This window comes from Callorhinus ursinus, unplaced genomic scaffold, assembly GCF_003265705.2.
Source record: "Callorhinus ursinus isolate GAN/ISIS: 27379988/994484 unplaced genomic scaffold, GSC_fseal_2.0 scaffold45, whole genome shotgun sequence".
Taxonomy (NCBI): Eukaryota; Metazoa; Chordata; class Mammalia; order Carnivora; family Otariidae; genus Callorhinus; species Callorhinus ursinus.
The window spans coordinates 5,112,192-5,134,995 of record NW_027397107.1 but is presented as its reverse complement, the minus strand read 5'-3'; the positions used below and the strand labels follow the sequence as shown (position 1 = coordinate 5,134,995).

General features: G+C 45.8%; 1 protein-coding gene across 1 annotated transcript in view; it reads right to left on the bottom strand.

Annotated features, from left to right (window-relative positions):
- Nucleotides 1-22,804, bottom strand: part of CRTC3 (CREB regulated transcription coactivator 3) — a 96,575-nt gene that overhangs the window by 73,206 nt on the left and 565 nt on the right. The window contains exons 2-3 of the mRNA XM_073882125.1: nucleotides 22,229-22,268; nucleotides 12,954-13,052 (exon numbers count right to left, since the gene is read on the bottom strand). Of these exons, the coding sequence (XP_073738226.1) occupies nucleotides 12,954-13,052; nucleotides 22,229-22,268 (139 nt within the window). The remainder of the gene's footprint in view (nucleotides 1-12,953; nucleotides 13,053-22,228; nucleotides 22,269-22,804) is intronic.

The following is a 22,804-nucleotide window of genomic DNA, read 5'->3' as shown; positions in this document are numbered from 1 at the left end:
AATATCAGTTAATGAATAAGAAGTCAGGGCAAGTTACGGTAGCTGTTTACTATAGTGAAAAGTGACTTCAGCAGTCAAACACGCCTCTTCCTTGTGTGGACATATGTCTGGACAGGAAAGAACGGCTCAGCATGGGGGGCTGCCACCTGGCAAGCAGTGGGGGGGGGGGCAGAGGTTTGCCACGTGGAGGAGCGTGGATGTGGGAGTGTGCGTCGTGGCCTCTGCGGCAGAAAGCACAGCACTCCACCACCAGAGATTCTCAAACATGTTTTCTGCCCCCACATGGGACACTGAACATTCCAATGTTGGGCCCGTGTTCCAACCGGTGTCCTCGGGGTGTGCCCAACCCTGGGGGCGCAGGCCTGCTTTCTACAGGTGCTCTTCACTTCCCAAAATAGGACTGAACAGCAATAATGTTATGGTGGGGATAACCTTGTCCTAGCTCTGACTTTTTCTTTTTTAAGATTTATTTAATTATGGGGCGCCTGGGTGGCTCAGTCAATAAGCGTCTGCCTTCGGCTCAGGTCATGATCCCGGGGTCCTGGGATCGAGCCCCGCATCGGGCTCCCTGCTCCGCGGGAAGCCTGCCTCTCCCTCTCCCACTCCCCCTGCCTGTGTTCCCTCTTTTACTGTGTCCCTCTCTGTCAAATAAATAAAATAAAATCTTTTTAAAAAATTTATTTAATTATTTTAGAGAGAGAGAGAGCATGCACATATGTGTCCACAGGAGGAGGGGAGGGAGAGAGAAAATCCCAAGCAGACGCCACGCAGAGGGCGAGCCGACTACCAGCTGGATCCCACCTGCCCGAGATCACCACCTGAGCCAAAACCAAGAGTCCCACGCTTAACCGACTCTGCCATTCAGGAGCCCCTCTCATGATTTTTTAAAAATACATTTTACCTGTTAAAATTAAACCTGTTAAGTTTTAGCTGTCAGTAAGAACAAATTAACCTATGACACAACTTGCAGTGGAGGGTGCCGCCCCCACTGAGAGCCACCGCAGTCACAACAGGGACGTGGTGGCACCGGCTGCTCGGGCGGGGCTCGGTGCCTCCCATGTGCTGTTTTACCTTATTCACACCCCTTCTTAGAGGTTTGTAGACTTGAGTAGGACAGCCAGCTGGTAAGTGGCAGGGCCAGACCTCAAGCCCACGGTGCAGGAGCGGCTGCGGAGGGGACTACAGCAGGGACGGGGGTGGGGACAATCCCGAGAGAGGAGACTCCCCCACCGTGCTTCCCCTGGGCCAGACGCTGCTCTAAGAGCGTAAGATACCTTAACTCATTTACTCCTCACAACAAAATTCTGATCTGAGCATGACTACCACGCCCCCTGCACAGCTGAAAACTGAGGCAATGGGAGACGTTAAGTGATTGGCCAGAGGTCACAGAGCTGGAAGTGGCAGAGGCCGGATTTGAATTCTGACCTTCCAGCCAGCAAACCTCGCAGCCTCTGTATTGCCCTAAAGCTTTAATTTTAAAACAACACTTACGTTGGTGCTTTAGTCCTCACGGTGCTTCTTTTCATTCGTTTCACCCAAAAGATGGACTTGGCAGAAGTTCCCATCTCTTACAACCTTCCTGGCATTGAAACTTTAAATGAACGGAATACAAGTCAGCTACAAAAGCTCTATTTGGAGTACCCATGCTCTCCCTGACCCTCTAGTGCATGAATAATTGGGAGCACGTGAAAGGCAGAATGAACGTGGCATCATTCCAGTCCCCATGCTCGAGTTCCCATGGATGCAGATGTTCCTAATTCGGTGTGTGGGGCCGATGTTTTCCTGCCCCCTGTATGATTTCAAAGACCTTTATTCCTGACTGCTAGAGATTCATGAGTTGTCTACTTTTCTCTTTTATTTCCTAAGTCTTTTATTCAACACATTAGATAAAAAGGAAGGGGAAAAGTGCTACCCAAATCTGTATTAAAAATACGACTACTGGGGCACCTGAGTGGCTCAGTCAGTTGAGCACTGGACTCTTGATCTCAGGTCAGGTCTCGATCTCAGGGTTATGAGTTCAGGCCCTGCGTGGGGCTCCACACCGGGCATGGAGCCTACTTAAAAAAAAAAAATACGACTACCATACTCTTGGTCACACAGTTCCTATTTGGGGACAGATGCGTATTCCAAACCTATTAAATAAGCCCCTTTCTGTGCATCTCACTATTTCCTCAAGCAGAAGAGGTGAACATGCTGCTGGAAGTCAAAAGTCAAAGGTAAACCAGTAAGCAAGTCAAACAGAGATAGAAACAAAATACAAAAGAAAGAAAAAAAAAAACTCAGTTGCAAAGTGCATGTGGATTAGGAGGTACGGACTCCTAAAGAGAATTTAGGGACAAGGTCAGAAAAATGTTATTCTCTGAAAAAGAAACTAAGACATAACATAAAATAGCTATTAGTAATCAGTGAAAATCTTTCCGTAAAACATGCTAAGATAACGTGTGAATGTCTTCTAAATCTCATGCAGAAGGTCACTGCCCTGTCTCATTATATCTACTAGTATTTGGATAAAAGGGTTTCATGGCTGGCAGAGAGCATGCTGTACCCAAGAGCAGGGCTGGCTAAGGCTTATGACCTTGGGAACAAAATTCCCTCTCACTTTTAACTTCTGAGCAGATGACTACACCACAGAAGCCACGAGCTGTGACGAATGAGCACGCATAAACAGAGGTTAGTTAGCGGCTTGGGAAGGAATCAGTTATCTCCACATCCTCGCTCCCTGAACTTGCTCTGGCCCCCACATCTCTTGGTCAGTGCCTCCATGTCCCCCATTTCCTCTGCTTATCCTATGAGTAATTATTACTGTCCTTATTTTACATACGAACAAACAGGCTGAGAGAGGCTGAAGAGGTGCCCAGGCTCACAGAGCGAAACAGTCGTGCAGCCAGGACTCACACCCGGGCCGCTGCACACCCACCAGACCCCGCCTTACACCAGAGCCGCCCCCCCCCCCACCCCGGGAGCACCCAGCAGAAGCAGAGACTTGTGGCCAGTGCAGCCAAAACTCCAGGGGACAAAAGAACTGATATGGGACGGTCAGGAAATAGGAGCTGGGGGCTGAAGGTAGAGACAGAATGTCTGAAGAACAATGGAATGCAAGAGAGACAGCTTTGAGGCCTCTGTGGAGACTCTCTCACCTGTGACTCAAGACATAACCATTTGGGGACAGTCTCCAAGACTCCTCGATCATTCACGGCTTGAGGCAGAGCAGCCCTCCTTCGGTGAGGGGCAATGGCTGGATGCAGGCCACCAAACCTGAGGACACAAAGCTGGTGGTGTTTCACGAGGACGAACTGGGCCGCCATCTTCTGTGGAGTGGCTGGCTTAATCGCTTCTGTTTCCCACACCTTATGCAGAAGTGTTAGATTTCTGCCACCAGAGCAGGTGCTTAAGAAATATGCGCTGAATTTATTTATGATTTATCTATCGGCCAGTTAATGAGAAGTAAAAAAGAAGAGTAGTGAACTCCTCACTTAGAAGAGGGAACAGGAGAACACAAAGCCCTCTCTGGGACAGCCTGTTCATTTCCATGCACACCTACTCGTGTGTGTGTGTGTGTGTGTGTGTGTGTGCACGCACTTGCAATATAGCTTAAGGATGAGCCCTTCCACACAGGCTTTCAGGTTAACTGCCACCTTTCAGTGCGAGAAATTCTGCCCACTAGAGATCTGATTTTGCAAGCATCCTCTTTTGAAACGCATGGGCCACAGAGGAGGCAAAAAAATTTTTTTAAGTTTTTATTTATTTGAGACAGAGAGACAGAGCACGAGCAGGGGGGAGGGGCAGAGGCAGAGGGAGAAGCAGACTCCCCGCTGAGCAAAGAGCCCGATGTGGGGCTCAATCCCAGGACCCCGGGATCATGACCTGAGCTGAAGGCAGACACTTAACCGACAGAGTGAACCAGGCACTCTGCAAAAATTTTTTGTAAGCAATTTAATCAGAATGCTCTTCTTACTAGCCAAATAAGCACGCTAGCCAGGACACAGGACTCTTGACTGGCTGATGAAGAAAAGGAGGGAGGCGAAGATGGTCTTCAAGCACCAGCCAGGATGGGAAGGGGAAGCCTGGGCGAGTTGGGGCTGAGACTGGGGCCCAGAGCTCGGCATGAGAATGCTCCCTGGCTGGAGCAGTGCTGCCCAGGATGGTAGCTGCCAGCCATATGTGGCTACTGGGCACAGGAAATGGGGCTTGTGTGACAGAGAAACTGAATTCTGAATTGCATTTCATCTTAATTCGTTTAAATGTAAATAGTCACATATGGCTAGTGACTACCATACCTGGACAGCATAGGTCATGTGGGTGCAGGGAGAGGAAATAAAAAGAGTTTGCTGGGGTGCCTGGGTGGCTCAGTCAGTTAAGCGTCTGCCTTCGGCTCAGGTCATGATCCCAGGGTCCTGGGATCGAGCCCCGCATCGGGCTCCCTGCTCAGCGGGAAGCCTGCTTCTCTCTCTCCCTCCGCCTACCGCTCGCCTGCTTGGGCTCTTTCTCTGACAAATAAATAAACAAAATCTTTAAGAGCACAGACAAAAATGAGTAGATACAAACTTCCTACTTCAAAAGTGTTTCTAAGCAGTATTTCTGTTAATAACTGATGGTTGCTTTGGCCATCACAGTTTCCAAAGCCCTTCTGCTTTTATTCTGCATTCATTAAATCCTTTTAACAAGGAGTCACTGTCATTATGATCATAAGGTTCAGAGAATTCTGTGCTTCGCCTAAGGGGACTCAGTGGGAGGGTGGTCTGCAGCCCCTCCAGAGCCGTCCAGGTAGCAGGGAGGAGCCTCAGCCCTTCCTTCCGGGAAAATGGACTACCAGGTGCCCAAGTGTGTTGTTCATCCTATCCTTCCGCCCTCTGCAATCTGGGAGGATAGTCAGTGAGAATCATTCTCTCTTGTTTCATTGCATAGCTTCTCACCTGCTTGGAATTCAGCTCCTGAGGTTGGGAGTGTTCCTTGCGCCATGGGGTGGGCAGGCAGATCTCAACGCTCCATCCCTCCCCTACCCCCTCTCAAGCGCTCACAGTCTACCATGCGGACAAGAGCTGGGCAGAGCTCTGAGAGAGGAGCTTTGGCCGCAGGAAGTGAAGGTGTTTCAGATCACGCATGCTGATACCTATACGCTACCTACAATATTACTTTGAAATTCAAAGAAGCAGCTCTCAAGATCTGGCTTTCAAGTAACACGTATAGGACTAGGGGCCGCCTGGGAGGCTCAGTGGGTTAAGCATCTGACTCTTGTTTTCAGCTCAGGTCAGGATCTCCTAGGATCCAGCCCCACGTCAGGTTCCGTGCTCAAGCTCATGGGGAGTCCGCTTGAGATTCTCACTCCCTCTCCTTCTCCCCCTCCCCCCCCGCCCCACACACTCTTTCTCTTTCTCTCTCTCTAAAATAAATAATTAAAAAAAAATGTGTACAGGACTGGATTTTCGGCTTGAGGACAGAGGAGGTATCAAAAGCTGCTAAAAGGCCGCTTGAGGATTAAGGGAGCAAAGCAAAGATTTTAAATAACTCCTTTTCTGCCCCTCCAACCTTGTACCAAGTTACTGAAACACTGTCCACAATTTTCTTTGGATGCATTTTACAGAATCAGAAAACCAGGCATAGAAAGATAAGGAAAGTGATTTTTTAAAATATTTAATACAAACTTATAAATAAGTGTAAATCATCTTAAGCCAACAATTCTTCACATGGGATCAAAATACGTGCAAATATGAGTGTAACATGTTTGAAATTTTCCCTAATAAAAAGTTTAAGAAAGTGAATGAGGGGCACCTGGGTGGCTCAGTCGGTTAAGCAGCCAACCCTTGATTTTGGCTCAGGTCATGATCTCAGGGTTGTGGGATCGAGCCCGGAGAAGGGCTCCATGCTCAGCAGGGAGTCTACTTGAGATTCTCTTTCCCTCTCCCTTTGCCCCTCTCCCACTTGTACTCTCTGTCTCTAAAAATAAATAAATAAATCTGTGAAAAAATTAATAAAAACAAAATAAAATCTTTAAAAAAAGAAAGTGAATGAGAGCATGTGTACATGTATATATATTTTTCTCAGGCAGGACTCACAGCTTCCATCAGATTTTCAAAGTGAAAGCAAACTTTTAGCTCTTCATATTCTCTCAGGCTTTATAGATTTTTTTTCACACAGTTCTTATAAGTTTCTTTAGTAAAACAAATGTTTTATACACATACACATACATATTATTAAGCTATTACAAGTGTGATCTTTTTTCCTTCTATATATTCTAACTTGCCATTGACAACATATGCAATAATTTTTTAAAAGATGTAAATGTTTGATCAAGTGGCTGGATTTTTTTAAATTATTGATTACAATTTTTTAAATTATGTTTGAAATCAATTTCTCGTTTAATTTCCTGAGAATTTCTTTGGCCTAGTGCACGATCAATTTATACACACACACACACACACACACACACACACACATCCTATGAATAAACAGTGAAAACAACCCAAATGTCCAATAATAAGGGGGCAGTTAAACTGTGGGACATCCGTGTGACAGGATATTGTTAAGTCACCAGAAATTATGCTTTTGAAGACCATTTAAACATATGGAAAAATGTTTATGACATGAAAAAATAAGATATGAAATTATACATGCAGTAAATATGATGCTGATTTTGTTAAAAATATTTATGGTCCCAGCAAAAACTACTGAAAGAAAAGAGCCAAAGGGGAGCCTGGGTGGCTCAGTCGGTTACGCATCCTTCTTTGGCTCAGGTCATGATTCCAGGGTCCTGGGACTGAGCCCCACGATTAGGCTCCTTGTTCAGCGGGGAGTCTGCTTCTCCCTCTCCCTCTGCTCCTCCCCCCTGCTTGTGCTCTCTCTCTCTCTCAAATAAACGGATAAACTCTTAAAAAAAAAAAAAAAGAGAGAGAAAGAAAAGAGCCAAAATGTGAACAGGGATGTTACCTGTTTTCTGTGGATTTGGCAACTGTGTGGCATGATTCGAGTTTCATGTGCTGAAGTGACAAAGCAACAAATCGTGAAACCTGCTCAATAAATGGTAGCTATTATCCATAGTACTTTCAGATTAATATTACTACTAATGTTTTCCATTTATTGGAATTTGACTCAGATTATCTTTTGCCAATCTTTTTTTTTTTTAAGAATCTTATAAAAATTTGAAGGGAAAACCATAAAAATTGAACTAGGAGCCAGACTTGATTTTTAAGTTCTGGTTTTCTCACATACTTACTGTGCAAACTCTGAGCCTCATTATACGCTCTCACATTGGCAGCAGGCCCCAAGAAAATCACTGGCCTGGACCTGGCCCTCCCTGTTTTACTGCTGTGCGACACAGCTTTCTCCCTTTAGCTACTGGACTGTTCCCTAAATCAGAACTTATAAACCCTCAGTTATAAACAAGATGACACAATTTTGTTAAAATGTAGTAATCAGAAATATAAAAAGTGTGATTAGATTTAGCGATAGAATTCAAAAGGACAAGGTAGGTTTCGTGGAGGCTCTGAAGGGTTATAACTACACCCAAATAGCCCTACACAGAGAGAAGCCGTCTGTCCCTCTCTCTGTAGCTGCCACACCACAAACAGGTGCCTTAGCTCTCAGGCAGGCTGGGACACGCTGCAGAACAGTCAACTCTCCCCCGTGTCCCCCCCCAAAAGACACAGCCCTAGCTTTCAGAGAAGATAATCCCACTTCCTCTCTCCGCCTTCAGTGGACACATGCTGGGCCCTGCCTAGAGACTGGAGGGCTGTAACCCTAGCCGCCCCTGACTGATGACCCACCCCTCATGGAGGATTATCAGAAGGCAGCCTGAAAAGCTCGCTTTGGGCTTACTCATCTGATAAGTCTCTGTTCTCTGTACAAGTGCCCAATGGGTGAGAGGAGAAGAATGTGCTTTGAGATCCTCCATTAGGATAGAAAATTGATCTTTAACCAATATTCAAACACTACTGTGGGCACCAAACTAATGTTGTAGTAAAGAGCAGTAAAATAATAAGATGTGAAAGCATTTGGTAAACTCCGAAGTGATCTATAAACATAAGAGAAAGAGGACTGTGTTTAAAAAGTAATTACAAGCAACTTCACCTGAATCACAATCTGTGCTTCTGTACCACGTTTATGGACTGGGAGACTCATTATCGTCGAGATGTCAATTCTCCCCAACCCGATCGACGGATTCCACGCAACCCCACCTAAAATCCCAGCAGGCTTTCTTTGTAGAAATCAACAAGCTGATTCTACAACTGTATGGATAAGTAAAGGAACTAAAGTAAGCCACACAACTTTAAAAAAGAACAAAGTTGGGCGCCTGGGTGGCTCAGATGGTTAAGCGTCTGCCTTCGGCTCAGGTCATGATCCCAGGGTCCTGGGATCGAGTCCCGCATCAGGTTCCCTGCTCCTAGGGAGCCTGCTTCTCCCTCTGCCTCTCTCTCTCTCTCTCTCTGTCTGTCTCTCATGAATAAATAAATAAAATCTTTAAAAAAAAAAAAAAAGAACAAAGTTGGAGGACTCTCACTACCTGATTCCAAGCCTTCCTGTAAAGGTACAACACTCAAGATAGTTTGGTATTAGTAGGATCTCACTTAGATATGGAATCTTAAAGGGGGGGGCAGATGAAATGGGTTATGGGGGTTAAGAGGCACAAATTTCTAGGTATAAAATAAATAAGTCATGAGAATATAATGTGCAGCCTGGTGACTATACTTAATACACCGTATTGCCTATTTGAAGGTTGCTAAGAGAGTAAATCTTAAAAATTTCTCATTACAAGAAAAAAAATTTTTCGGTAACGGTATGGTGACAGACATTAACTAGTCTTATTGTGGTGATCATTTTGTAATACATACAAATATCGGATCATTATATTCCATGCCTGAAACTAATACACTGTTATATGTCAATTATACTTCTTAAAAACATGTGGTATTAGGGGCACCTGGCTGGCTCAGTCAGAAGAGCATGCAACTCTTGATCTCGGGGCTGCGGGTTCAAGCCCCACGTTGGGTGTAGAGATTGCTCAAAAATAAAATCTTTAAAAAATAAATAAATAGGCAGATAGATAAAAAGTGTGGTATTAGCAAAATGAGAGACGTGGAGATCAGTGGAACAGAAGATGGAGTCCAGAAACAGACCCACACATACATGGTCAAATGACTTTGAACAAATGTGAGAAGGCAACTCAATAAGCAGGAAAAGTCTTCTCACATATGGTGCTGGCACAATTCAACCTCCATATGCAAAGAGAGTGGTCCTCAATCCATACTTTGCACTACATAAAAAAAAACTTAACTTGAAATTTTCTAAGTGTACAACCTAAAACTATAAAACTTCCCAAAGAACACACAGGAAAAACATCTTTGTGACCTTGACTTAAGCAAATAAGTCTTAGATAAGACATGAAAGGCACACATCATAAAACAACAAAATTTATGAACTTCACTGAAAGTAAAAACATCTGCTCTTCAAGACTTTGTTGAGAAAATGAGAAGATAAGCCACAGACAGGGAGAAAATATCTTGCAAAATACATATCTGATAAAGAAATGGCATCTGGGGCACCTGGGTGGCTCAGTCCATTGGGCGCCCGACTCTTGATTTTAGCTCAGATTTCGTGATCTCAGGGTCAGGAGATCTAGCCCTGCCTCGGGCTCCGTGCTGGAGCCTGCAGAAGATTCTCTCTCCCTCTCCCTCTGCCCCTCCCCCACAACCACGGCGCCGCTCACGCACATGCATGCTCACTCTCTAAGAAAAAAGAAGAAGAAGAAAAAAAAGGCATCCAAAAAAATACGAAGAACTCTCACACATAACAGGCAAATGAGCAACTCATTTAAAAACTGGACAAAAATTCTGAACAGACATCTCACCAAAGAAGAGATCAGGGTGGCAAATAATCACACAAGAAGATATTCAACATCATTAGTCATTAGGAAAATGCCAATTAAAACATAGTAAGATAGCACTACACATGCACTAGAATAACAAAAATCTTTTAAACTGAGATACCACCGCCTCACACCCGTCAGGACAACTACTATCAAACCAACAGAGACACACAGAAAGTGACAGGTGCTGGTGAGGTTGTGGACACACTGGCGCCCTCGTGCCCTGCTGGTGGGAGGCAGAAATCGGTGCAGACGCAACAGAAAACAGTACGGCCATTACTTGAAATACTTAAAATAGAATTACCGTATGACCCAGCGATGCCACTTCTGAGCATACACCCCCAAAAACGGAGAGCTGGATCTCTAGGAGATATCTTCACACCCACGTTCGTAGCAGCATTATTCACAACAGCCAGGAGGTGGAAGTGACCAGGTGTCCACAATGGGCGAAAGGACGAACAAAATGTGGTCTCTATATACAATGGAATACTTTCTGCCTTAAATAAAAAGGAAATCTTGCCACACTCCATAATATGGGTGAGCCTTGAGGACACCATGCTAAGTGAAATGAGCCAGTCACAAGAAGACAATACTGTAGGATTCCACTTGCACGAAGTGCCTAGAGCAGTCAAATTCATAGAGCCAGAAAGTACAATTGTGGTCCTGGGGCGAAGGAGGAAGAGGGAATCAGCTGTTGTCTAATGGGTACAGAGTTTCAATTTTGTAAGATGAAAAAGTTGCACAACAATGTGAACATACTTAACAGCACTGAACCATACACTTAAAAATGGTTAAGATGGTAAATATTATGTTGTGTTTTTTGCCAAAATTAAAAAAAAAAAAAACCACCCTGAAATACTGGAGAGGAGTGTAGAATCACTGCAACTCTCTATACTGCTGATGGGAAAGTGAAACAGTACAGACACATTGTAAAAAACAGCCTGGCAGTTTCTTATAAAGTTAAAGATACACGCGGGCTGTATAATCCAGCCATTTCTCTATTAAGTATTTACATAAAAACTGTATGTGCGCGCCTGGGAGGCTCAGTCAATTAAGCGTCTGCCTTCGGCTCAGGTCATGATCTCAGGGTTCTGGGATCGAGCCCCACATCAGACTCCCTGCTCCGCGGGAAGCCTGCTTCTCCCTCTCCCACCCCCCTGCTCGTGTTCCCTCTCTCACTGTGTCTCTCTCTCAAATAAATAAATAAATAAAATCTTTAAAAAAAAAAACTATATGGGAGTATCTTTATTCACAATTGCCAAAGCCTGGAAATGATCCAAATGTCCATCAACTGATGAATGGATAGAGAAATTACAGTACCCCCATATAATGGAACATTACTCAGCAATAAAAAAGAATGAACTACAGATAAATGCAATGCAGTGAGTTGAATCATGTTCCCCTGAAAAGATATGCTCGAATCCTAGCCCCCAGTACCTGTGAATGTGATCTTATTTAGAAACAAAATCTTGACAGAGGTAATTAACTTAAGATGAGGTCGTAGTGGATTAGAGTGGGCCCTTGATCCAATGAGTGGTGGCTTTAAAAGACAAGGGGGAGGGGCGCCTGGGTGGCTCAGTCGGTTAAGCGTCTGCTTTCAGCTCGGGTCATGATCCCGGGATCTTGGGATCGAGCCCCACGTCGGGCTCCCTGCTCTGCGGGAAGCCTGCTTCTCCCTCTCCCTCTGCCAGCTGCTCTACCTATCTGTGCTCTCTCTCTCTCTCTCTCTCTCTCTCTCTCTATGTCTCTGTCAAGTAAATAAATAAAATCTTTAAAAAAAATTAAAAAAAACCCAACATATTCAAAGAAAGAATCCCGGGAAGGCCAAGAGCTGTTAGTTCATCCCACCTCCCGCTGCAACAGGACAGGGGCAGGATAGTAAGTTCTATCTATATTCCTCTAAAGTTGACTACCAAGTACCACAAAATCAGGATCTCAAACACAGCACACCTTGGTAGTGCTCTGATTTCAGAAGCATGTAATCCAGCATAAAGCAGAGACCTGCTTTATCTGGATACTGAATGATCCAAGAGGCCAATGCAGAAGATCATCTGGTCTACCGAGGTAGGCCTCTGATATAGGCGGCAGGATAGTGAGATTCCAACACCAATGTAGGAAATTAAGACCCAGTATGACAGGGTACAAGTGTGTTCACACTGTGCTTTTTCTAATAACCGTTATATTTAAGAGCCCCTGTTAGCACTCTCAAACAGAAGTCTCTATTTTAAATAATACTTTTGCCTTATAGGACCATCATCAAACAAATACACCCAGCTTTCACAGCAAAGAAAGAAGATAGTGCTTTTAAAATGGACAGGCATCCAAATAAATCAACTTACACCTTGTCTTGAAGTTCCCAACTTTGACACCAAATCTTAAATTGTTTAATTAGAACTATGACAGGCTCCTAATTTTTCAGACTCGGATGTCTACTTCGGATCTTAACAACAGTATCCTATACCATTGTCTGAAATATCGATTCCACGTTATTTTTGAACAAAGTTCTTCAATGCTATGAATGATTAAGGCACCGTGTGACACTGCACTAATGTAAATGCAAGAGACCCTATCTGGGCCTTAGATCTGCACTGTCCAATATGGTAGAAACCAACCACATGAAGGCAGGAAAATTGGCTAGTCTCAAGGGAGACGTGCGTACGTGTACAATATGCACCAGATTTCAGACTTAGTACAAATTTTAAAAAGAATGTGAAATATCTCATTTGTGTTTGTTATACTTATTATACATTGAAATGATAATATTTTGGATCTACGGGGTTAAATAATAATTTATTTAAATAATATTAAAATTAATCGCACCTGTTTCTTTGTCTTTGATGTGGCTGCTAGAGAAGTCTGGATTACATATGTGACTCACAGTATATTTCTCTTGGACAGTGCCGCCTTAGCCAGCCCATGAGGTAATACTATGTCAGGCTATAGAAACTAGGAAAAAGAATGACGGGCTTCCCAGAAGAACACTGAACTGTATCTAGGCCCAGTTTATCCTTCAAGATCCAATCTTTCTAAGGACAATCGCCGCCTATCTTTTTATACTCGATTCAGACTGGAGGAAGGAAGTATCTGGAGGTACCTGGAACTCTGCTGCGCTGCTCCGCAGCTGGCTCACGTTCGGTAAGGACCCGCCATGATACTGCGTGAGGCGCAGTTGCTGAAGCTTCTGAAATTGGACCTGGAAACAAAGAGATTTCAAGATGGTTGAGAGATGACAGCAAAGATCTGAGGGAAGCATTGAAGTGCGGGTATTTTGTAGCAGAAAGGTTCAAGAGTGAAAGTCTTGGTTTCAGTTTCTTTTCTACCTAAAACCTTCAGGTTTCCAGTGCCTTCTGAATTTTGACTAGTCTATTTTTGGAAAGAATCTACCCATGTTCCAAATGTCCCATGCGCCATGATAGCGAGGTCTTTGCAAGGTCTTTGTGTGTGTGTAGGCGGGCACAACCTCTAACAGCAATAAAAGAGTCTCTTAAAGGAAAATAAAGCCATTCTCTAGGTCCCTAACACATTAACTGTTCTCCCTTCTCCTGTCCAGTCTCCGCTCACCTGTGTGTGTGTGTGTAATACCCGCATGGCAGTAGTCATAACTCAGGTATGATCCTGCGTGCTTACATCTTAACTCTTTCCTAGGATATTAATCATCTTTAATGGCTATATTTCCTAAGAACACATTCCAAAGAGTGATTCCTGAGTCTCTGTGCGCGGGCCTTTCGACGGCTCTCAATACATAACGTCAAAATGCAGTCCCAGCGGGTATACATACGAAGTATGTATGAGAAAACAGTTTCACAAGAAAGCTCACTAACACTGAATATCATCCTTAATTGGGGCAAAGGAGGAGGCCAACTCAATAGGTATCAAATGGCATGCCACTGCTTTCATATGCCTTTCTTCTGGAAGTTCTTCCTTGCTTCGTTTTTCAAAAGGCAATAAACTGGTTACAGTTCTTATAAACCCCAAAGTGGTCCAATTTGGTCTTTAAGAGTTCTGTTTCTCAAACAATAAATTACCTCTGTGGTTATATAACCCTTGGCACTTATAATTCACGTGGGGAAGAAAGAGGCAATGGGAACCCTGAAGGCTTTCATCATTTGATCTTTTGTCTAACAGTAATAAAAAGCTACCAGATAGAAGCCCCTAAGATGAGCCAGATACTGTCCTCAGGCGCTTTGCCCAATTCATCGCTAACCCTCTCCACAACCATCAAGGGAGACCATATCATCCTGCTTTTACAGACCTAGAGACCCAGACTTAAGGAAGCTCAATATTTGCCCAAGGTCACACAGCTAGAGGAGGCCAAGCTATGGCTACCTCAAAACCCACATTCTTGGGTGCCTGGGTGCCTCAGGTGGTTAAGTATTTGACTCCTGGTTTTGGCTCAGGTTCTAATCTCAGGGTTGTCAGATCATCTCCACACTGGGCACGGAGCCTGCTTAAGACTCTCCCTCTCCCTCTCCCCACCCCTTCCCTCTCTTAAACACACACACACACACACACACACACACACACACACACACACACACTCTTATATCTGCCATGGTCCTTTTCTTTGCTCCATTTCTCTCTCTCTCTTTTTTAGGATTTATTTATTTATTTGAGAGAGGGAACACAAGCAGGGAGGGAGGAGGGGCAGAGGGAGAGGGAGAAGCAGACCCCCCGCTGAGCAGGGAACCCAACATGGGGCTCGATCCCAGGACCCCAGGATCATGACCTGAGCCAAAGGCAGAGGCTTAACCGACTGAGCCACCCAGGCACGCCCACCCCCACTTCTCTCTCAAAGATCATACTATTTACAAGCTCAGAGAAAAATGAAGTTTGGTTGATCAAAAGCATTGCTGGGCCTATGAAGCTCTCCGGTTTTGTTCAGTCTTTATATTTATTATAAAAAATTTCAAATATATACAAAATAAAGATGAATACAATGAAACCCCATCTAATAGCTTCCAGCTTCCACGATGATCTTATGTCCAGTCTTGACTCATCTTTACCCCCTGACTACCCATGGCACCCCACTGAAAGAAATCCAGACATTGTATCATTCCATATTTCAATATGCATCTCCAAAAGATAAGAGCCTACATCTGGCTGGAAGTTTTAAAGGCATACAAAACCCCTTGGCGGCCTTAACTTCCTTGTACCCGCAGTATTTGATTTCCCAAACACACTGCACTGGGAGGCAGCTATAATCTATTCATCAGAACCCAGATCCAAGAGTCAAATATGAGGAGGACATAGTTAGCCTTTTCCATCTATCAGCTGAATTATAACAATAAAGTCTCAGTGTTTGATCTTAACATTTTCAAAGCACTTACCAGAAGCATTTGACTCTCCGTCCTTGAAATTCTCTAGACAAAATTCTTGGCCCCCTTGATCTCAAGCCTTTGATTCCTTCTTCCATCAATCCATCCATTTATTCACTTATACAAAAACTTTTAACTGTGTGTGTTAGGTACTGTGCCAGGCACTGCCTTGCTAAGATGAATACATGCCAAGGTTCCTGCCTTCAGAGCATTCCCACAAAGGCTTGAACTTGTTCCCAAAAGCCTTGACACTTCAACCAAGCTAAGTTTCTAAATCTAGCTAGACACCTGCCTTCACCTGAGCCCAAGGCCCTCCCACAACCTCCCATACCTGCTCTCCCTCCCAAAGTGCCTGTTCTAGAGTCTTCAGAGACTGCTGGGTTATGGGGGAAAGAGGACTGCATTCGGAACTGGAAGACCTGACTGTGTGCCTTGAAGCTCCCACGCGGTTGGGGAAATTATTCTGCCATCTACTTCACAAAGACAACGTAAGGATTAAAAGAGAGAACAGATATGACAGTGGGGTGTAAAATGGAAAGCTCTGCACAACTTCTCAAAGTATCATCATCATTGTTGATATTCTCAGCTACCTCCTAAACCCCTGAGTAACCGGGATATATTCCTCTTTTGAAATCTAGAATCGAGGAACTAGAAAGAACTTTAGAGACTGTCTTCAACGCCGTCATGCTTCCTGAGGATGAAAATGGGCACCGAAGAATGAGTAGCCAAAGGCGGAGGTCACAGGTTGGCAGGTCAGGGGCCACGTTTAGAGAATTCTGTTTGACCCACATGATACTGACCCACTCAATGCTTTACACTTCCATTTTGAATTGGAAGACTGTATAAAAACCTGGATCTCCAACTTCTCTTGACAGAAAGATAAGGCAACAATGCGTGGAACTGAGAAGCAGCTGTCCCCCTGCACAGGGCTTGAGGCATCATTTGTCCAAGACCTCACTGCGCCCTACTGTTCCTCCACCACGGCCTGAGATCAGCTACTACTTACTCATTCCTGGCTCCTCCACTCCTTTTCCCTACATGCCTCACCTTGAAACTTAAGTTAGCAACCTCCAGCTTGCAGCCACACACTTTAGGGGAACGTCCTTCAATGTCTATATGAAATGAGAGCCACGCCTCACTAATTCCCTTTTTAAAAAGTCTCACAGCAGCCAATCCCAAACAAAAATCTCAGCAGACCTTTTTATAGAAACTGACAAGATAATCCTAAAATTTACAGATCTGCAAAAGACTAACCTACAATAGTCAAAGCAATTTTTAAAAGGAGCAAAGTTGGGGCGCCTGGGTGGCTCAGTCGTTAAGTGTCTGCCTTCGGCTCAGGTCATGATCCCAGGGTCTTGGGATCGAGCCCCGCTTCGGGCTCCCTGCTCAGCGGGGAGCCTGCTTGTCCCTCTCCCACTCCCCCTGCTTGTGTTCCCTCTCTGTGTCTCTGTCAAATAAATAAAATCTTTAAAAATAAATAAATAAGTAAAATAAAAAACTAAAAAGAGCAAAGTTGGAAGGCTGTTACCTTGTTTCCAGACTTACTATAAAGCTACAATAATCCAAGCATGTGCTACTGTCAGAGAGATGTAGGGATCAATAAAACAGAAGAGAGAGTCCAAAAACAGACCCACACAGTATCTGGCCAGTGGATTTTTGACAAAAGTACCATAGCAATTCAATGAGGAAAGTGTTTTCAACAGATGCTGCTGGTAGAAGCAGCTATCCTTGGGGGGCGGGGGGGCGATTAAGGCAGTGGGGCACAGAGACATTCAAGGGGACAGCCACATTCAAACCCCAGCTCTGCCGCTAATCAGCCATGCAACTGCACCTCTCAAGCCTCAGTTTGCTCATCTGCAAAATGAAGAATAACCTAGATACACATTCCCTAGGGTCATTGCGAAAAACCACAGGAGATAATGAATGTAAAGGAGTCAGCACAGGACCTGGCAAAGAGACTGCACTCACTATTTAGCCCAAATCCAGTATGTCTAGTCTTTTCTCCTCTCTCTCTCTCTCAAGACTTTATTTGTCAGAGAGAGAGAGAGAGAGAGAGAGAGCACACAAGCAGGGGGAGGGGCAGAGGGAGAAGCAGGCTCCCAGCTGAACAAGGAGCCCAACGTGGGACTCGATCCCAGGACCCCGAGATCATGACCTGAGCCGAAGGCAGACGCTTAACGACTGAGCCACCAGGAGCCCCTGTGTGTCAGCTTTTTTTTTTTAATATTTTATTTATTTATTTGATAGAGAGAGACACAGCGAGAGAGGGAACACAAGCAGGGGGAGTGGGAGAGGGAGAAGCACGCTTCCCGCGGAGCAGGGAGCCCGATGCGGGGCTCGATCCCAGGACCCCGAGATCATGACCTGAGCCAAAGGCAGACGCTCAACCGACTGAGCCACCCAGGCGCCCCTCTTTTCTCCTCTCTCCTCTCCTCACTGCTACAGAACACATCTAATATCTGTTTGTTTTAATATAAAAATGATTCTCCCCAAATATTCAAGCTAAATTAATACTCCAGGCTGATGTGCTGTGTTTACCCCCGTGGTTTCTGAAAACTACAAGTTGTCCTTCAAAGTTGAACTTCTGGAACAAGCTCCCGATCCAGTCTCTCTTTCCTTCCGTTTGGTCCTGGACACCTCACAACCTCCATTCCAACCACCTCACTGTGAACACAGGGGCTCTCACCCAGAATACCAATGGCCTCCACTTGACTAAACCAAAGGACACGTCCTTATCATGTCAGACTGAGTCAACAGCACTGGGCTCGGCTGCTTGACATGCTCTCCTTTCCCTCTCTGGTTGCTCTTTGGTCTTTTTTGCTGGCTCCCTTCCTCCACCTCCCCTTTACCTGGTGGGGCTCCCTGGGCTTCTCTTGGTCTCTCCACATTTCACTCTATAGCAGGGCTCAAAAACTCAAAGGTCTGCAGGTGCCAAGTGCAGAAGAGAAGTGAAGTAGCTGGAATCATTGTGAGGAACACCACAGGGAGCAGTGGTCGGGACTGTGGCAAACTGAACACATATATGCACTTTCCAATGGGGGAAGCCACTATGGGAGCTCCCGGCAACTGCTGTCATGCAGAAATGTAGTGGGTGTTGTTAGATGATTTCATTTTTCAAAAGAAGCCAGAATCCAAACTTTAGTATAAAATCCCAATATTCACTGTTGGTCCTAATTAAAAAAAAAAAAAAAAAAAAGCATCCAGGTACACACGCACCCTACACCCCCACAAGGACCCAATTAGAATTCAGGTCACCAATTTGCAAGATGTGTTCTAGGAATTCTTCTTAGGCAGCACAACTATACACCAAAGGTTCTCACATTTCTATCACTAGTCTAGACTTGCCTCCTTATTTGGAGATCCTTATATGGCTTCAGGGCCATATAAACAATGGCCTGCTGGACCACCTCTACCTCAGTGCCCTGCAGTCTCCTGACACTGAGGCATCTGCTCCCCGCCCCCCGCCGCTGCTCCCACCAGTGCTCCCCCTCTTAATGGAGGATACTTGAATGGCTCAAGTCTGAAAGCCAGGCAACACGCATTCGCCAAGTCTGGTCATTTCTAGCTCCTACGTATTGACCTGCTACCACCCGGTGTCAAGGCGATCACCACATCTCCTGAACCACTATCTCGGCCTCCCTCCCCCCTCAGGCTTCTCTGCCACCTTCCCCTCAGCTCTGTCCACCACTCTGGAGCTACAGGCATCCTTTTAAAATGCAAATCTCCCCTACTTCAACCCCTTCATGACTCTCCACTGTCCTTAGGATCAAGTCCCAAATCTCCTGTCTCTACAGTCTGATCCCTGCGAACTGCCTCAACTCAGATCACCCTCTTTGTCCCTTTGCTGAACCTCATACCCTCAAAGGGCTTCCCTACCCCCACTAATCCTTTAGGCCACTAGAAGACGTGAGGACTCCCTACCATTCATTTCCAGAGCTACATGCTTCCCCTTTTGTAATATTCATTAAAATGTGTCCTTAACCTGTCAAAAGAATATCTTCTCCATTAAATCCTAAAATCCACAAGGAGACTGTGTTTTGCCTGCTCACTATTATAATCCCCAATGTCCATCCTAAACCTCTGGCACACACTGGGGACTCAGTAAGTATTGGATGAACAAATTACTAAGACCTCTGAAGCAAGACACCATGACTTCACCTCCCCCCCCCCACAGACCCCATTAACCACAGTGGGTACTCCAGGACTGACAAATGAAGGAATGAACAAAGGAACAGCCTCTTTCCAGGCACGCCTGCCTCTACTTTTTCACCCTTCGTACCATCCCAGGTACACCATTAAGTAACCCCGCTAGCATTCTCTTCTCAAAATATTCCCACTGCTTCCTAATGAGGCTGAACCCTGAAGCTAGAGGGAAAAATCCCACATAATCTAGTCTATCCCACCTACCAGGCAAAGAGGATTTAACTCGAACTCTAAAGACTGGCTCTGATTATGTAGAGAACGCCTTGGAGCCCAGCACAGGCTCAGAGAGGAAAGAATATCTAGATTGATTATCGATGTCTGTCACGGGCTGATAATGGAAAGTCAGTATATCTGCCGTCCAGTGACCAATAATGAACTAGCTGGAGGTGCCTGGGTGGCTCAGTGCTTAAGCATCTAACTCTTGATTTCAACTCAGGTCATGATCTCAGGGTTGTGAGACTGACTCCACACTGGGCGCAGAGCCTGCTTAGGATTCTCTCTCTCCCTCTCCCCTGGCTCTCATAATTAATTAATTAATAAAAAATAAGTAAATATAATGAGCTGGACAGATTCTTCTCCATCTGGGATCTTTGGACGCTTGGACGTTTACAGACATATGCCTGGGAATCTAAGAGTTCTCTATGAGAAGTGTTCAGTTTTGTAAATTTCATTATGAAAATAATCCTTAAAATTTTTATTTTTTTTTAAGATTTTATTTATTTATTTGACAGAGAGAGACAGTGAGAGAGGGAACACAAGTAGGGAGAGTGGGAGAGGGAGAAGCAGGCTCCCCGCTGAGCAGGGAGCCTGATGCGGGGCTCGATCCCACATGACCTGAGCCAAAGGCAGCCGCTTAACTGACTGAGCCACCCGGGTGCCCCAAATCCTTAAAGTTTTTAAATAAGCAAATACAACTCGGCAAATGCAGTGTTCTCATTTGCCTTTGTGTTTATAGATACATTGGACCCTGGGGTGCCCGGCCGGCTCAGTCAGAAGAGCGTGCAACTCTTGATCTCGGGGTCGTGAGTTCAAGACCCAGGTGGACGTAGAGATTACTTTCAAAAATAAAATTAAAAATACATTACAAAATATAAACACAGTGGACCAAAGTAGTATTACTTTACCTGCAATTGGTAGCACAGAAAGAACACAGGAGGAATTAACACGTAAATGATGTCCTGTACCAGGGGAAGGGCAAAGTGACATCATAATTTTGTAGTAATTAGAACACAGAAAAGTGGTGGCTGAATTGAGTTACCCCATGGGGCATACCTGATCAGCCTTGCGAAACTCAAGAAAACCTGAACTATAGGGGTTAGCACCATATCCGTACTGAGATTTTCAATTGAGTTCAGCAAAATAGCATATGTCATAACAAATTAATGATGTGAATTTGAATTTACTGCATTTTTTAAGGCTGAGTGAATTCATTTTGTGCATGTCTTTTAGTTATGGTTGTAACACAGCTATGATCAAAGGACTTTATGTACAGTGGATGTCTGAGCATATTTAAGTAACATAACCAAACTCGTTTAAATAATCTCAGAGGATCTGCGAAAAAATTTTGCCTTAAAACAGCCTATACATTACTCAACGGCTTTATCAGGGATGCTTTAAAGAGGGCTTATGAATTGGGTGAGACTGGATTAACTCTAGGTATATAGACAGACAGAGTGCCTGTATTTGTACACACACTTTATCTAAACAACAAATAACAACCCATGCCCCAGCATTAATTCTCAGCTTTCACCCAACCATTCCCAATGTGCTTTGAGCTCATCATGCTCATCCCTGAATCTAACCAAGATCACACATGTATATGCCTGTGGACACCAGGCTGATAAATAAATGAGTGAAGCTATTCAGGGCATGAGGAAAAAAATTTATTGAAATCCTCAGCCTTGGGGCGCCTGGGTGGCTCAGTAGGTTAAGCATCTGCCTTTGGCTCAGGTCATGATCTCGGGTGCTGGGACTGAGCCCCATGGCAGGCTCTCTGCTGAGTGGGGAGTCTGCTTCTCCCTCTGTGCTCTCCCTCTTTCTCTCTCAAATAAATAAATAAAATCTTAAAAATAAATAAATAAAAGAAATCCTCAGCCTTCTTTATCTCTCTATATTTTTCTTAGCATAAAAATATACGTATGTAAGAAATATTTCATTTCCCATTTACTTCATTAAAAGAAGACATCAAAAATATGATAAACGGCAAATGACACCTAGCTTCGGTGTGGGAGCTCACGACAGGGTGTGGTGTGAACTGTGGCCAACTAGAGAATCCACGCTCCAACTGAGGGGGCAACCACCACCCAGCTCCAGCCAAAAGCTGTCATATGGGAATTCAGGATGACTGCTACCAGGTCTCCCAATTTTAAATATACATCTAAAGACAGGAAAAGAAGAAAAGGAGGGGAGAGACCTAGGAGGGAAGAAGGGGGGAGAGAGAGAGAGAGAAAGGAAGGAAAGAAGAAAGGAAGAGAGAGAGGGGGGAAAGGTTTTATATGAAAATCTTCCAATTAAAAAGTTCTGGCAACAGATTCAAGACGTCTTCCCAAACACTGTACTTGGCCAAGAAAGATAACGTGTCTGCAGCTTGAGTGAGCGGGGCCCCGCAGCGTGCAACTCCGCTCGCAGCTCCCCTTCAGGCCTGCCCCCTGCCCAGCATCTGCATATCCTCCCCCGGGCTCGCGACGGTCCTTCAAGGTCAGCATTAGGGAGCCTCAAGGCCTGGCCCGCTCCCGCTGACTCTCCTCCCCGCAGCCCTGCGCCGACACTCCTCTTGGCTCTCCATCCTCCACTGCCTCACTCAACAGTTTCCCAACCTCCGGGTGTTTGTCCCGGCTCGCGCCTTACTCACTGCTCCTGGACCCTCCTCCGTCACCGGCGACGCTGTGCACCTTGCCAGTGCTCGTTAAATCTCCGGGCTGAGCACGGTAAAGCGGCCCGAGAAGGCACCTCCGCGGCGAGACGAAAGCCTCGCTCGGCACGCAATGCCCTCCCGGCCCCCCCCCCCCGTCCCTCCCCGCCAGCCCGCCTCGGCCCGCGCCGGCCCCGGGCTTACGGTGCACGGGACTCCCCACCCCCACCCCCACCCCCACCCCACCCCACCCCACCCCACCCCACCCCACCCCGGGCCCCGCGGCCCTCCTCGGCCCGCCGTCCAGAAGGGCCGGCTGGCGGAGGATGTGCGGAGCCACGAGAAGCCGCACCGCCCGCCTCCGAGCTGTTTGTGATTTCCTCCCGGGGCTCCGCTCGCCCTCCCCCTCAGGCCGCCCTCGCGCCACCGCCCGCCGCGCCCCGCCCGGCCCCTGCCCTCTCCCCGCGCACCCGGCCCCGCGACCCTCCCGCCTCCGCGGGCTGCGGCGGGGGCCGGCGGGCGGGGAAGCGCCGAGGCCACGGCCGCGCCGGCCCCGCTCCCGGCGCCCGCTCCGCC